The sequence below is a fragment of the Engystomops pustulosus genome, chromosome 11, assembly GCF_040894005.1.
Source record: "Engystomops pustulosus chromosome 11, aEngPut4.maternal, whole genome shotgun sequence".
Classification (NCBI taxonomy): Eukaryota; Metazoa; Chordata; class Amphibia; order Anura; family Leptodactylidae; genus Engystomops; species Engystomops pustulosus.
Window position 1 is genome coordinate 56,382,983 of NC_092421.1, and position 15,192 is coordinate 56,398,174.

A 15,192-nucleotide genomic window follows, 5' to 3' on the forward strand; every position below is an offset into this window, starting at 1 on the left:
CCATGGACTAGGGACATGAGAAGACAGGACTGGCTTTACTAATGCCTAAGCCCCAACTTAAAATACCACCCATCCCACAACCCAAAAAGAGGACACAAGACACCGCTTTGGAAGAAAAAAGGTGGGGGTCGGCCACAGCTTTATTGCTTAACAGAAATAAAATCACCGACCTGTGATGAAACCCAGACCCTTTACCCAAATTTTTTACCTTGCATGCTGGGCCCCGCCTCCGCGGGGGCATGTCCTAGTTGGTCTGTCAGGTGATTTGGGCTAAAACCGAGAGGGTCAAAATTCCACCACAGGCCAAGCTGTGACTACCAACAAACACCAACACCAATTAAATAACAATAACCAAAGAAACATTAACTTGTAATACAAAATACAAAAAATACAAAAAACTAGGGAGGGTGGGCGGGTGTCTCTTGAGCACGGAGCAGTCCAAAGAGGAAGGGCTAGCTCCGTGCTCAAGCTTTAATATCACACAGGCCACTGCCACCCAGTGGCCAAATTGGGCGACCAATCCGTGGCCCGGGTTAAAGGGCAGCAGGAGGGGCTGTACCCCTGATGTAAGGAGCACAGCCAGTCCTGCAGCCCCCCGGCTTAAACAGCCTGCGGGCTGAGCAAGAACCAGGTAAAGTTTTATATGAATTATTGTTTGAAAGAAAAAATGCAGAAATCTGATAAAAACTGCTTTTTGATATGCTTTGTATTGACTGCAGGGACACTGTTCTGGTGACAGATTCCCTTTAAACAGTTAACGGTTTAAACAGTTGCTGGTTGGGATCCCGGTTCGGATCTCGAACAGGTTTAAAAAAGATCCACTGATCACTAGTGCTGAGAATTCCAGAGTGACAACATCAGCAGGTTCAGCAATAGCCGCCATTAGTGGCTGTCACTTTATAAAATCCAACAAAGCTTAGCAGAATTTTTAAATCAGGATTTAACTTTTAGATTTTTTTTTTGTTTGTTTTTAATAAATCTTTACCTTGTGCTTAGGACAGACCCAACTTCCCACGTTCATATCTTTGTAAGATGCATTGAATAAATAGCTAAATAATTCTAATATCCATAAAAAAAAGAGAAAATTGCTGTAATTATTATTCTTATAAAAAAAGAGAGAGGATTGTATGTTGGAGGGGCCTGCATGAGTTAAGCAGCAGCCAGCCATTTCTAAACGCTTCTCTCTGACAGATGCCTTAGAGCCTGGGGCAGCAGTTAAGGTGACAAGATGCAGCAATTCTTTATGAACATTTCATTCCCACTCGCTACACGACGTAAATTAGATGGTGTGTTACATTCGGGCGATAAGAGAGATATGTCACCGCAGTGCTGCCCCATTGGATAGAAAGGGTAATCCTGCCGTGAATTTCATTACTGCCTTGATATAGTCAGAATTAGTTAGTTGACAGTGATCGTGATTGTCTTTCACTAGGGGTTTTGGCTGGAAGCTGGTAGAATCTCATCCTACAGCAAGCCTCGCGAGCCGGTGACCTCCCCTCACTAGTCGTGCTTGTAATGTACCTTTTGAACTCTGAACAAATACTTAGAAAATTACTGAAACTGTTTTTCCCTCAGGTCAGCAGTCCAATAAAAAACGTGTCCAACAAGTTCAATTCCGCAGCCCACAATGTAGAAGAAAAATACTGTTCGCTCCTGAAAAGGGGAGTTTTAACTCAAGGACTGCTGGACTGGAGGGAAACGTTGGAGAACAAGCAACGGTAAAAAAAGAAGGAAGAGTCATCAATGTGGAATATTATGGATAAAAGTTACTCATAATTACTCAACATGACTTAGGAAAATAAATTTACACCTGGTGTTATGATAAGGATAATTTCACACTCCCGGTCCTTACCTTCGTTCCTTCCCTCCGTAAAAAAAGGTAAAGAACGGAAGTTTAAACGTATCAGTTAAAAATCCCATTGACATCAATGTAAATGGTCAGTTTGACAGGGATCCGTTATCCATGCGTTTTTTTCAAATTGTTGAAAAGTAATGAACTCATTTTTTCTATCCAAAAAAACGATGGATGATGGATCCCTGCCTAAACAGAACATAACACATGACATAAATTTTCATTGATGTCAAAGGGATTTTTAATTGGCACATTAAATCTCTGTTAAACCTCCCATTCTTTACTTTTTTAATGGAGATTTAAACGGTAATGTGACTTCTTCTTCAAAGTTTTAAAGGAAATCTACCATTTGATTTGATGCATTATGAAACAAAAAATACCTTGAGACTGCTTTAGCTACACTGGTGCAGAAACATATCTTGTTTAACCCCTGTGCTGAGCCCAAAGCAAGAAAAGGACCTGCTTGGCATGTTCGGGGCATGTTCTGGCCAGCTATATACTTGGGGGATGGGCTGGTTGTATACTGGGGGGACAGGGGCTGGCAGGCTACATACTGTGGGGCAGGGGCTGCTGGCTATATACTGGGGGGGGGGGGCTGGCAGGCTATATCACGGGGGGTCCAGGGGCTGGCAGTATACTGGGGGGCAGGAGCTGGCTGTATACCGGGGTGCATGGGCTGGCAGGCTTTATACTTGGGGGGGAAGGGGTTGGCTATATACTGGGGAGCAGGGGGCTGGCTATATACTGGGGGGCAGGGGATGGCTATATACTGGGGCATGGGCAGGCTGGCTATATACTGGGGCATGGGCTTGCAGGTTATATACTGGGTGGAGGCTGTGACCAATGCATTTCCCACCCTAGGCTTATACTCAAGTCAATAGGTTTTCCCAGTTTTTAAGTGTTAAAATTAGATACCTCGGCTTATATTCGGGTCAGCTTATACTAGAATGTATACGGTAATTCAAATTTACATGTTGAAACAGGGTCCTTGGACAAAAATCCTACCTCTGCATCTGCCCTGGACCAGGTGCAGATTTGTGCCTAAAAAGTTCCAAAAATAAGCAAACAATGTGATACATGTGTGAAAAGTTGCACGGAACATCTGGAAAATAAAGATACACAAGGCACAATGCACAAGATGTAGACAAAGGCGTAATTGTAATTGACAGCAAAAGTCGCAGTGAAAAGTAGCAAAAATGAGACAATTAAACTGGCACAAATAAAGATACGTGTCCCCCAATAGGTTTTGTCTGACTTGCAGTTTTCCACGCACACACATTTTTTTTATGTGAGTGAAACTCTCAGCATGCTCTTATATTCCAAGTCACATGTGAAAAACATTACATACGAGGAAGGTTTAAACATCGGCTTTTCAACCTTCCAAATAATACCCTTGTTATGCAATGCTGTTTATATCAAGTTACCCCAACTTTAAGTCATAGTGAGCTCCAACTATGAATTACTTTAAAATATGCCTACAGTAATAGTGAAAGAGGCACCTTCCCCTACTTTAGTGTTAAAGCGGTTGGCCACTAATAACAAACTTTACCAGCTACTTTATAAGTACAGGACCCTAATAGGGTCTCCCGGATTGTACTTACCCCAGTAAAGTCTGTATTAAGTCCCCAGGAACCACAGGTCACATGTGCTTGATGAGGGGTTGCGTGCAGACCTGCGGCAACCGGTGCTTCTAAATAAACCTTACAGGGGTACGCATAATATGGGGGAACCTATTAGTATTTTATAATGACCTTTGTAAAGTTTGTTAATAGTGGCAAATCCCAACATCCAAAATCAGTAAGTTCAACCACCTTTGTACACTTCGATATACAGGCAGTCCCCAGGTTTGTACAAGATAGGTTCTGTAGGTTTGTTCTTAAATTGAACTTGTATGTAAGTCAGAACTGTATATTTTATAATTGTAGCCCCAGCCAGAATTTTTTCATCTCTGTGATAATTAAACATTTTGGGTTGTCATAAGAACCAGGATTAACAATCAAGCATAATTCTGCAATTATGCTTCATTGTTAACAGTGTAACAGTTATTAGAGGTGTCTGCACACCTCTAATAACTGTTACAGATGATCATTGAAACCTAGGGCTAAAGTACAGTAAAGTACTAATATCCAGAGGTCTGTTTGTAACTAGGGGTCGTCTGTAAGTCGGGTGTTCTTAAGTAGGGGGCCGTCTGTACATGACTTCATTAGTATATGGAGGGGACTGTTCTTCTTGGAACAATTGTTACAATTGTTATCATCTAATACTTGTTATTTTATAAACATAATCCAAAGTATTTACTCCTAATATATTCACTAATATTAGTTTCACATGGAATAAGTTAGCCTGGTTATTTTCAGGCTAGATGAACCAGAACAAATCATTTTTGCATAAACTAACAAGTTGACTGTGCGCTTACAATATTCTCCATATCCCGGACCTTATTAATGTTCTTGTGGATCAATAGCGAGCACTTTCCGGTAATAGTTATTCGGCAGGTAACTTAGCTTAGAGGTAGAGATTTCATGATGTACAGATACAGTTAGTTTTTTTTTAAATTACATTTATTTTTAGTGCATTTTCTCATACATAGTTAATAGTGACAAGTCTGGATGAAAAAAGTTCAACCAAAGGATATGACAGTAAATGGATTAAGGGAAAGAGTTTTTCGTTACCATATTTTAAGTACCCAGGAAATATGATGCATGCAGACTGTTAGTACCCAGATATACCATATGCATATCTTTATATGCATCTACATTTAAAGGGTCGTCCATTATTATTTTTTAAAGCCATCCTCACCTCATTGATTCCCTGCTATTTTCTTCCGGATGCTGTCTAGTTGCTCTATAGCCCTTGGTTCAGCAATATTATCTCCTTGATGGTAGCTATATACTTTATATATGTAATGGTACTCAGCATACCAGATCCTAGGAATAAGCAAATGTCAATGTGTCATCTGTTGCACAACACAAAAGTATCAGGAAAGCTATATTCACATCTTCTGGTGGCGTTATCAGAGCCCCTCCGAGCCGCGGATTCACAGACTGTTACATTAAGTAGGAGCAACCCCCCCTTTTCGCTGCGTGGGTGCAGAGGAAGGCAGAGACAGTGTAACAACCAGTGAAGCTTCAGTATGGAGGGGCTCTGGTAACACCCCCCGGTGCTCTTCAGTAACATTAGAACAATTGAAGAAGTTGCCTGGATCTATGATAAAGTGCCCCTGGTTTCGATGGTAGATTTTCTTTAAATGCATTGGAAATATATCACTGTAAAGTGATATTCCAATCTGAGCATCTGCCATAAGTATACATTTGTTCAATGGGATGTTATTAAAATAATCTACCTGTGTGAAGATAACTTTCCATAAATACAGCCATATGGTCCCTTAGAAATGAGATAGCTGTACATAGATACGACCACCACCACAATCTGGCAGCGGTGGACTCACATTGATGCCTATACCTGACTATCTAGATTTAGAGTTCATTACCACAGGACGGCTCTGAGACATGCAGTAACTCCCATCTGTTTCCTATGCAAACACAAATTGTTTCTTTGTACAATTACTCCAATAGTGGTGGTTGTATCCAAGGACAACAATCTTGTTTCTAAAAAAACAACATGGCTACATTTATGGGAAATTATCTTCACACAGGTACATTTTTTTAATAACATGCAATTGAATAAATGTATCTATATGGCAGATGAATTCAATTAAATGTCAATGCCCAAAGGTGAATACTCCATTAAAGGGCATCTACCACCAGGATAAAGGACTGTATGCATATGAGCCTGAAGAGCTCCAGGCTCCACAGGTGTTAGTGGAACCTGGAGCCCCTCAGGCTCATTTTAATACAGACTTTCATCTTGGTGATAGATGCCCCTTAAACTGCACATCTCATATCACTAATTACTTAAAGGGGTATTCCTATTTAAACAAATAATTGATGTTGTTTGAATAATGAAAATATATATATACATTTCTAATATACTTTCTGTATCAATTCTTTATGGTTTTCTAGATCTCTGCTTGCTGTCATTCTATAGAAAGCTTCTATGTTAACTTCCAGTGGAGAGAAATCTGACCATGGTCACACAGGTGCACGGCTCGTTATATCACACAGCTCTGATAACTCTCTGATACTAACGAGCCGTGCACCTGTGTGACCATGGTCAGATTTCTGTAAATATAGTAAACATAGAAGCTTTCTATAGAAGGACAGCAAGCAGAGATCTAAAAAACTCTGAGGAATTGATACAGAGGGCCACATTTACTTACCTGTCCTGTCGCGATCCCTGAAAGTGCATTACCCGACCGGATTGCACTCTCCCGCGATTCACGAAGATCATGCGGCCGATATCCTGCATATGAAAAAAGAACGACCAGGCCATGAACCATACTCAATTATGACATGTAAATAAAATCCGAATATTTATTGGTATACATTAAAAACACATAAAAACTTGCACATCCCTGTGTGCATGTGTCACTTCCCCGCTGGGGTACGCCGGAGTCCACCTTCTTCTTCCTGGTATGTAAGTGCATTGTCTTATAGGGCGGCACAGTGGCTGAGTGAGTAGCACTTCGCCTTGCAGCGCTGGGTTCGAATCCCACCCAGGGTCAACATCTGCAAAGAGTTTGTATGCTCTCTCCGTGTTTGTGTGGGTTTCCTCCGGGTACTCAGGTTTCCTCCCACACTCAAAAACATACCGTTAAGATGTTTAGATTGTGAGCCCCATGGGGACAGGGACCAATTTGACATACTTTGTGCAGCGCTGCAAAATCAATGTGCGCTATATAAAGAATTATTATTATTATTATTATCATCTTGTGACACAAATTGAATCTTAAATCCCGCGCTCAGTCCGAATCAGTCGGATCACCCCCCGATTTCTGTCGCATGAAAGCCAGCACAGCTGTGCCAAAATCCAATCGCGTGTGACACAATCCCCTGTTAAATACCCGTCCCGGAAATGCGTTTAGTAAATAAGTCCCAGAAATTACATTGGAAAATTGTATTATTTTTCATCATACAAACAATAACATTCATTTGCCGAAGTGTGAATACCCCTTTAAGTGAAGTTAGTAAAACATATTCATCGAGTCAAAAACTTCTTTTCAGAGGCAACTGGAGAGGATGCAGAATGTCTCCGACCATCCTGTAGATTACACAACTTCCCATCAAGAAATTGTATCGTTTTCTAAGAATGATGAAGAAAATCAGGTTCTGAGATAATATTCCTTTAGAACATTTTTTTTCTAAGTAGCTTCCAAATTCCTCCAAGTCCAAGGAAAAAAGGAGGCATTTATGGGCCGGATGTGTATGATTAAGAGATTGCCTGTCAATTGAAGAATTGTATTTTGTACAGTTCCCAGCACAAGCCCTCTCATTTATATGTAAAGCAGCCATTAGTCATAGTTGTGTTCCCTCACACTGCCTGATGCACAATCACATTTTACAGAGAATGAATCTTTCGGCGCAGCTGCTCTGTTATGAATAATCCGCATCGGCTCCTATAAATCACAAAAAAATCATACACCTCATTTTCTTGATTCTTCTACTAAGCCATATATTTTACATGAGGATGAGCTAAATATTCATGAGGAGTTTTTGAAAAGAAATCTTTGCCGGCATTTGACTGTGTGTTTTATTTATTTCCAAATATTTCCATCTCTTTCAACACTTGGGCGCCAGATTCCTTAAAGCATTTAAGCATTTACAGCGTTTCTCCTCCCGCGTATCAAGCGCCGATCGTCTTAATATTTAATTTATTTAACACTTATGAAAAATAATGCCTTTAATTCCGATAAGACTTGGGTTTTAGATCTGTTGGAGAAAACAGTTTTACATGCACATTGTATATTAAAATTGGAATATATAGATGTGCATGGGCGGGAATTTATTGTACGTATGGAATAAGTGAGGTTTATGTCAACATCACTCGCAGGTTAAGGTTTATATTCTCTGCATTCTGTCAAGGAAACAAACCAATAAGTCACATATGTGCCCTCTGCTAAGCAATGCCAGAAAGATATGGTTATTGTACAAGTCATGCCAGCTCTCAGGATTTTATCATAAAAGAAAACTGCTGCTCCGGGATGGAAGACGATTTGGATTTCAGACTCAACTATAAGATTTCCTTAAAGGTACAATAGGCCCATTTTAAAGTTTCCCCATAGAAACAATGTGCTAGAGGTGTACGTGTTTCCTGATGGCCAGTGTATGTTGAGTCCAGGCTACCCTAGGCACTACAATTGTTCATGCACCTATTAAAGGCATATTTACATTTAACAATTATTGTTATCATTTCCTCTATTATAAGTAATAGTGATAGGCATTGGTTAGCTATGTCAACGGTTCAGTTGTTCAGTGGTATAGACTGTGTCATTATTGTGTGCATTATCCCTGTACTGTGGCATCACTGTGTGTATTATCTCCTGTACTGTGACATCACTGTGTGTATTAGCCCCTGTACTGTGGCATCACTGTGTGTATTAACTCCTGTACTGTGACATCACTGTGTGTATTAGCCCCTGTATTGTGACATCACTGTGTGTATCATCCCCTGTACTGTGGCATCACTGTGTGTATTAGCCCCTGTATTGTGACATCACTGTGTGTATCATCCCCTGTACTGTGGTATCACTGTATGTATTATCCCCTGTACTGTGGCATCACTATGTGTATTATCTCCTGTACTGTGACATCACTGTGTGCATTATCCCCTGTACTGTGGTATCACTGTATGTATTATCCCCTGTACTGTGGCATCACTATGTGTATTATCTCCTGTACTGTGACATCACTGTGTGCATTATCCCCTGTACTGTGGTATCACTGTATGTATTATCCCCTGTACTGTGGCATCACTATGTGTATTATCTCCTGTACTGTGGTATCACTGTATGTATTATCCCCTGTACTGTGGCATCACTATGTGTATTATCTCCTGTACTGTGACATCACTGTGCGTATTATCCCCTATTCTGTGGCATCACTGTGTGTATTATCTCCTGTACTGTGGCATCACTGTGTGTATTACTGCTGTACTGTGGCATCACTGTGTGCATTTCTCCTGTACTGTGGCATCACTGTGTGTATTATCCCTGTACTGTGACATCCCTGTGTGCATTATCTCCTGTACTGTGACATCACTGTATGTATTATCCCCTATTATGTGGCATCACTGTGTGTATTATCTCCTGTACTGTGGCATCACTGTGTGTATTACTGCTGTACTGTGGCATCACTGTGTGCATTTCTCCTGTACTGTGACATCCCTGTGTGTATTATCCCCTGTACTGTGGCATCACTGTGTGTATTATCTCCTTTACTGTGGCATCACTTTGTGTATTACTGCTGTACTGTGACATCACTGTGTGTATTATCCCTGTACTGTGGCATCACTGTGTGTATTATCTCCTGTACTGTGGCATCACAGTGTGTATTACTGCTGTACTGTGGCATCACTGTGTGCATTTCTCATGTACTGTGGCATCACTGTGTGTATAATCCCTGTACTGTGTTATCGCTATGTGCATTACCCTTGTACTGTGTCAACACGGTGTGTATTACTCCTGTACTGGGGCATCACTGTGTGTATTGTCCCTGTACTGTGACATTACTGTGTGTATTATCCACACACTGTGACATCTATGTGTATTTTATCTTGGTTCTGTAATATCACTGTTTGTATTATCTCTTATCTTGTAGTGACATCACTGTGAGTATTATCTATGCACTGTGAGATCACTGTGTGTATTATCTATGCGTACCACAGTACATATGCATATACTTAGTATAATATAACTGTGTGTATTATCTTTGTACTGTGAGATCACTGTGTGTATATCTTTGTAGTGGGACATGACTGGGTATATTATCCATATACTGTGACATCTCTGTGTGTATTATCCTTGCATTATGACATTACTATGTGTATTATCTCTGTAATGTGACATCACAATTTTGAAAGTTGTGATAAATTACAATACAGGGACAGTACAGTTCAGGGAAGGAAGAGATGGATTTTTAAGGTTTTATTCTGTCCATGGGTAACAACATATACCTTAGAAATGATAAAATTCGGCTTTTGTTGCCACAAGTTTTCTGAAGTTCTAAAGGAAAATGATAAATTCTAGTTTTCCCTATGTTCCACTAGGGGGGAGCAGACACGAGACAAGTAAATATATAGCAATGTTCTTTGCTATTATAACTTCTCTTTTTGATCAGGCAACTTCATGGATTTTAAGCTCAGCACAAAGGGGGTTTCTGGTTTAAAGGGGTTGTTAACCTATAGCTAGGAAAGGTCATTAGTATAAGATTAGTGGGGGGAACCCAAGCAATGCCCTCATCAATCGGCTACCAGCACCAGAACTTACAGGGAGAATGGAGCGAAAAGCACAGCACCATTCTCTGTGTAGTGGTTAAGCTGGGTTACTGCAGCTTAACTTTACTTGAAGGATAGGTCATCAATATTCTGAAGTTGCATCAAATTATTAATTGTTTTCCCCTGTAACAAAGTTGGCATGATCCTATCGTCCTCATGGTATCAACTCATTACTCCCCAAAAACTAGAGGTAGCCAAGTTAACAGGGGCAGATTAAGACTGCCATGGGCCCTGGGCTGTGTGAATGTTATAGCCCCTACAAGTCTGGAATCACTTCCTACATATTGTACTATATTCAGCTTCTTGCAGAATGGATGATGTGTCCCTTCTGCCTGCTTTCCATCTGCGGTTTTAGGACCTTTGGAGGGGACTTTCAAAGGTCCTGAAATGGATCTTGTGTACATGTGTATTGAATGCAGGAATATATATGTACAATGATTTCATGGGTGAAGGTCCTTCTCAGTATAAAATGTGGTTGGTGGTTTGGGTAGTCATGGGCCCGGGGCTACCACCCAAACCATCTATATTATAGTCTATTACTGCAAGCCAAACTGATCCAGGTTTTCTAGTCTTACAGCAGATGCAGGGGCTACCTCCATGTATTGTTTGACCTTCACGAGTGACAAGATCAATGTCTAGAGTACAGACAATATATTCCTCAGATGGAATGACTGTGATATTTAATACAGAATGATTTGTGCAAACCCTTTATTTCATAATGATACAATTCACTTCAATCGCATTTTTCCTTGGAATGCTCCTGCCTGGTTTTGAGTGAATTATACTTGGACCAGCGCACGCTCTGGCAGGTTTTGTAGGCTGTTGTGCCTGACTCCAGCCGAACCTGGCATCAGATGAGTGAGTAATGCCTGGTACTGACAGTGACCAAGTTATGTCTTGATCTGGCGTTGTCTGAGTGATCAGCAGGATGCAGATAATTTCCTGTGAATTATGCATGGACCCACATGACTGAATTGTGCTTGGATGGGAGATTTACTTCCTAAATTATTATTATTCACAATCCGATGGGATTGGAGCTATGAATCTTGCAATGATGTGTTGGTGGACTGGTAAATATACAATGTGCATTCATTACTCACACAACTCCATCAACCTGACATTATTTTGTCTTATGAGGACTATAATGGAGTCTAGGGATAAAATGTTTTTTAAAGAGAAAGGCAACATCAAACACAAAACTGATAAGGAGTATGGAGGGTCTCAGTTATGAGGAAAGATTAAAACAACTAGATTTATTTAGTCTGGAAAAGAGACGACTACGAGGGGACATGATTAATTTATATAAATATATGAATGGTCCATACAAAAAATATGGTGTTAAGTTGTTCCAGATTAAATCAAATCAAAAGACGAGGGGGCACTGTCTCCGTTTGGAGAAACCAAGGTTTAATCACCAGAGGTGACAGGGCTTTTTTACTATGAGAACTGTCAATCTGTGGAATAGCCTGCCTCAGGCGCTGGTCACAGCAGGGACAGCAGAGAGCTTCAAGAAGAGTCTAGATGCCTTTTTACACCTAAATAACATTGATTGTTATGCTATATAGGATTGTTTCCCCTAAATCCCTTCCTCATCCAATCCCTACCCTTCCTTGGTTGAACTTGATGGACAAGTGTCTTTTTTCAACCGTATAAACTATGAAACTAGACTATGAAACATCCACTAATATGTACTCATAGAAATACAATGTATACAATAGTACATCCAATAACTCAAAATTCTGCTACAATAAAACAGTAGTAACATAGGATACATTTATATTTCCAGATACTATTTTAATAGTAACACTACATTTACAAATTACTTAAAGAAAATCTACCATTAAAATACAGCTTTATAAACCAGGGGCACTTACTTATTGGTCTAGGCATCGTGACTGCGGTTATCTTCTTATATTTGTTATCCATGGCTCTTTCCTTCTAAAATAAACATTTGAAATTGTGGTAATGAGACACAGAGTTACCATAGTCCCTTTGTGCTGTAGCTTCACAGGCTCTTACACTGTCTCACTCTATCCCCTCAGGACCCCTCCCTCTGCCTGCTGCAATCTCACCGCAGGAGAGGATGTTGCAGCACACAGGGAGGAGGGGGGAGTGCTCCTGCACAGTGTAAAGTGTAGCATGGAGGGCCTGCCGACTCATTAGCATAGTTGTGAAAGTTGATTTTAGAAGAAAGGAGGCCAAGCATAACAAATATAAGAAGTCACGGTGCCTGGATCTATGAGTAAGTGCCCCTGGTTTATCATGCTTGAATTTGACAATAGAAAGGGGTTGTTCCATCATAGCAAGTTAGGTCCTAACCACAGAATAGGACCTAATTTGCTGATTGGTGGGGATCTCAGTGATGGGACCCCTACGGATCACAAGAACTGGGGTTTGATGTACTCCGTTGCACCCTAGTATGACCGGAGCAGCCGGTCGCGCATGCGCTGGCTGCAATGTACATCTTTATGGAGGCACTTTAAAATCTACAAGGTCTTAACTAGGAGAGCTTGGGCCCCATAGAAAATGTGTGCATGTAGTCCCACTTCCCCTTAAATAAATGTATACATATTTGTACAAACACGTTTATACAATCACACACATTTACACACTAATATACACACACGTTACGTTGTAGACTCATACATTCACTTTTATATTCTCGTATAGACGTATACACTTATATGCACATATTTATACTCCCAAATATATATACACTAATACATTCAGTATATACATATCCATACATTTATACAAACATACAGTATACACACATCAAATTTGCACTTGTTCTGTAGTCTGCGCCAGCGGGGGTAGGATGCATCTGTTTGTGTCGTCGGGCAGCGGAATGCCAGACAGCTGTGCTTTGGGCTAGGGGAAAGTCGGGCAGCTGTGCCCTCATGCAGGAGGGAGGGCTATGTGCCAGTGGGCAGGCAGTAGTTTGGCCGGCTGTGCGGGTAGGTGGGACCTGTTCAGCACAGCATTTACTGCTGACACCCTGTTTCTAGGCACTATAGAAGATTGGGACGTCTGAAGTAATGTTCCTTCTGCAGCCTCATCTCATTGAAATGTAACTCTTTCCTGGCTGTCCCCACCCTCCTCTGTCATCCCACAGCTCCGGGAAGAGGAGAAAGCAGGACTGTGGGGAAACGAGGAAAAGGTAAGTAACAATGCTTTTTTTAAATACCCAGGAACATGGGAACTATATAAGAGGAATGAAGTACAGGAGGCCACAGTATAAGAGGGATGGATAAGGACAGAAGCTGCTATATGAGAGGGATGAAATAGGACAGGAGGACACTATATGAGGAGAGATGGAGGACAGAGGCCACTATATTAAAGGAACCTGTCACCAGGAGACCCATTTTTAGCTCTCCCCCAGTCCCCAGAGAGCAAAGTACATACACTGCCAAAGAGTTTTTGTATAAAAAATAGGTTTTACAGAAAAAAAGATATACTATATAGTACCTTTCAACGCCTTGTGCTCTGTGACTAGGCACTCGTCACCTGGCAGTGGCCGTAGAGGAGCAGTCCCCCCCACTTGGGAAACCGCTCCTCTATGTATCCTATTCAAATATATGAAAATTCCCATCACTTGGCTTAGCGACATCCCCTGCTTCTCTTCAGCCAATCCGAGGGATGGGAGTTATTCATATTTTTTAAAAGGACACGTGGAGGAGCAGTTACCCAAGGGAGGGGGGGCTGCTCCTCTATGGCCACTCCCAGGTGCCTAGTGCCTATTCACAGAGCACATGCCATTGAAAGGTAACATATCACATATCTTTTGGTTGTCGGACAAGCGGTGGAAAGTGGACATGGTTTATGAAAATGGGAGGGGCTTTTGTTTTTCTTTCCCTAGCACAATATTTGGGAGGTGCAGGAGGATAAGTATCTTTCACAAAACAAAAATTTATCCTGACTAGAACCTCCATCTTCACAACAAGAAACACATGGAAAAGATTTATCATAAGCCGGTGCTTGTGCGCTGGTGTATGATGAATTCCCCACCCTCCGGATACATCATGTGGCTCTGGCCCCCTGATGTATCTGCCAGTCGGACTGTATATATATCTACTCCAGGTCCTGCAGGTGCGGGGAGAAACGGACCGCTCCCGCCTAAAACCCCGCCGGCTGCACCACTGTCCACGCCCCATTGGAGTGGAGCTGGCATAAAGGGGATAGTAATCGAAATTGCTGGTGGGTATTAATTGTGAATATTTCAGGGTTTTTGAGTCAGTTTCCTGGTATAGAAGTCCTGATAAATGCCTCCTATCCTGCACAAGTTATTGCTGAGGTTTGGTGAAGTTCTACAGTTTATAAAAAGTAAAAAAAAAATAAAAAATTAAAATTTCCTAGACTGTACACAATTTTTATTGATTAACTTGATGGCCCCCGTTACCCTTTTCACCACATATGCACTATTACATTATTATTGGGGTGATTTAAGCATTGGTTATTTATTTACATCAAAATGTTCATCATTTTTTCCCACAAGTCCAATATTTTATCTCACAAAGCTCCTACCACCATAACAACAGTGTAACAAGCCCTCCCCACACACATCCTACGCAGCAGGCAGCTTTCTCACAGCCCCAGCTACAACCTGAGCTCTCACAGCTTCGCCTTCTGAGCTCTTCTGTCCCCAGCAGTGTGCCGTAGCCGTCTAGGTAAATGTCGCCACGTGACCGTGATGTCATCGGACGAGGAAGTGTCTGTCTGATCAGGGTGGACAGGGGGTGATGGCATCTTATAAAAAGGTACTTGTGCTCACGTCATCATGTTGTGTTGTGATGTCAGCGGTGGTGAGGGATGGGGCTCTGCCCGGCACATCAGCCTATGACGTCATCATCAGGGGGGATTTTTTTGTTATCATTTAAGTGCAGATCGTGGCTGATGTCATGTCTGCAGCACAGAGTATTTCAGCCATGGAGGCTCAGTGTGTCATCCAT

The 15,192-nt window shown here is 41.4% G+C and overlaps 1 protein-coding gene across 2 annotated transcripts in view; it reads left to right on the forward strand.

The window, feature by feature from the left end:
* Positions 1 to 14,857: 14,857 nt before the first annotated feature.
* The window catches only part of BTRC (beta-transducin repeat containing E3 ubiquitin protein ligase), a 140,227-nt gene continuing 139,892 nt past the window's right edge, over positions 14,858 to 15,192 (forward strand). For both annotated transcript variants that reach the window (XM_072131017.1, XM_072131018.1), the window contains exon 1: positions 14,858 to 15,000. In XM_072131017.1, coding sequence (XP_071987118.1) covers positions 14,983 to 15,000 — 18 coding nt within the window. In that variant the 5' untranslated portion in view covers positions 14,858 to 14,982. The remainder of the gene's footprint in view (positions 15,001 to 15,192) is intronic.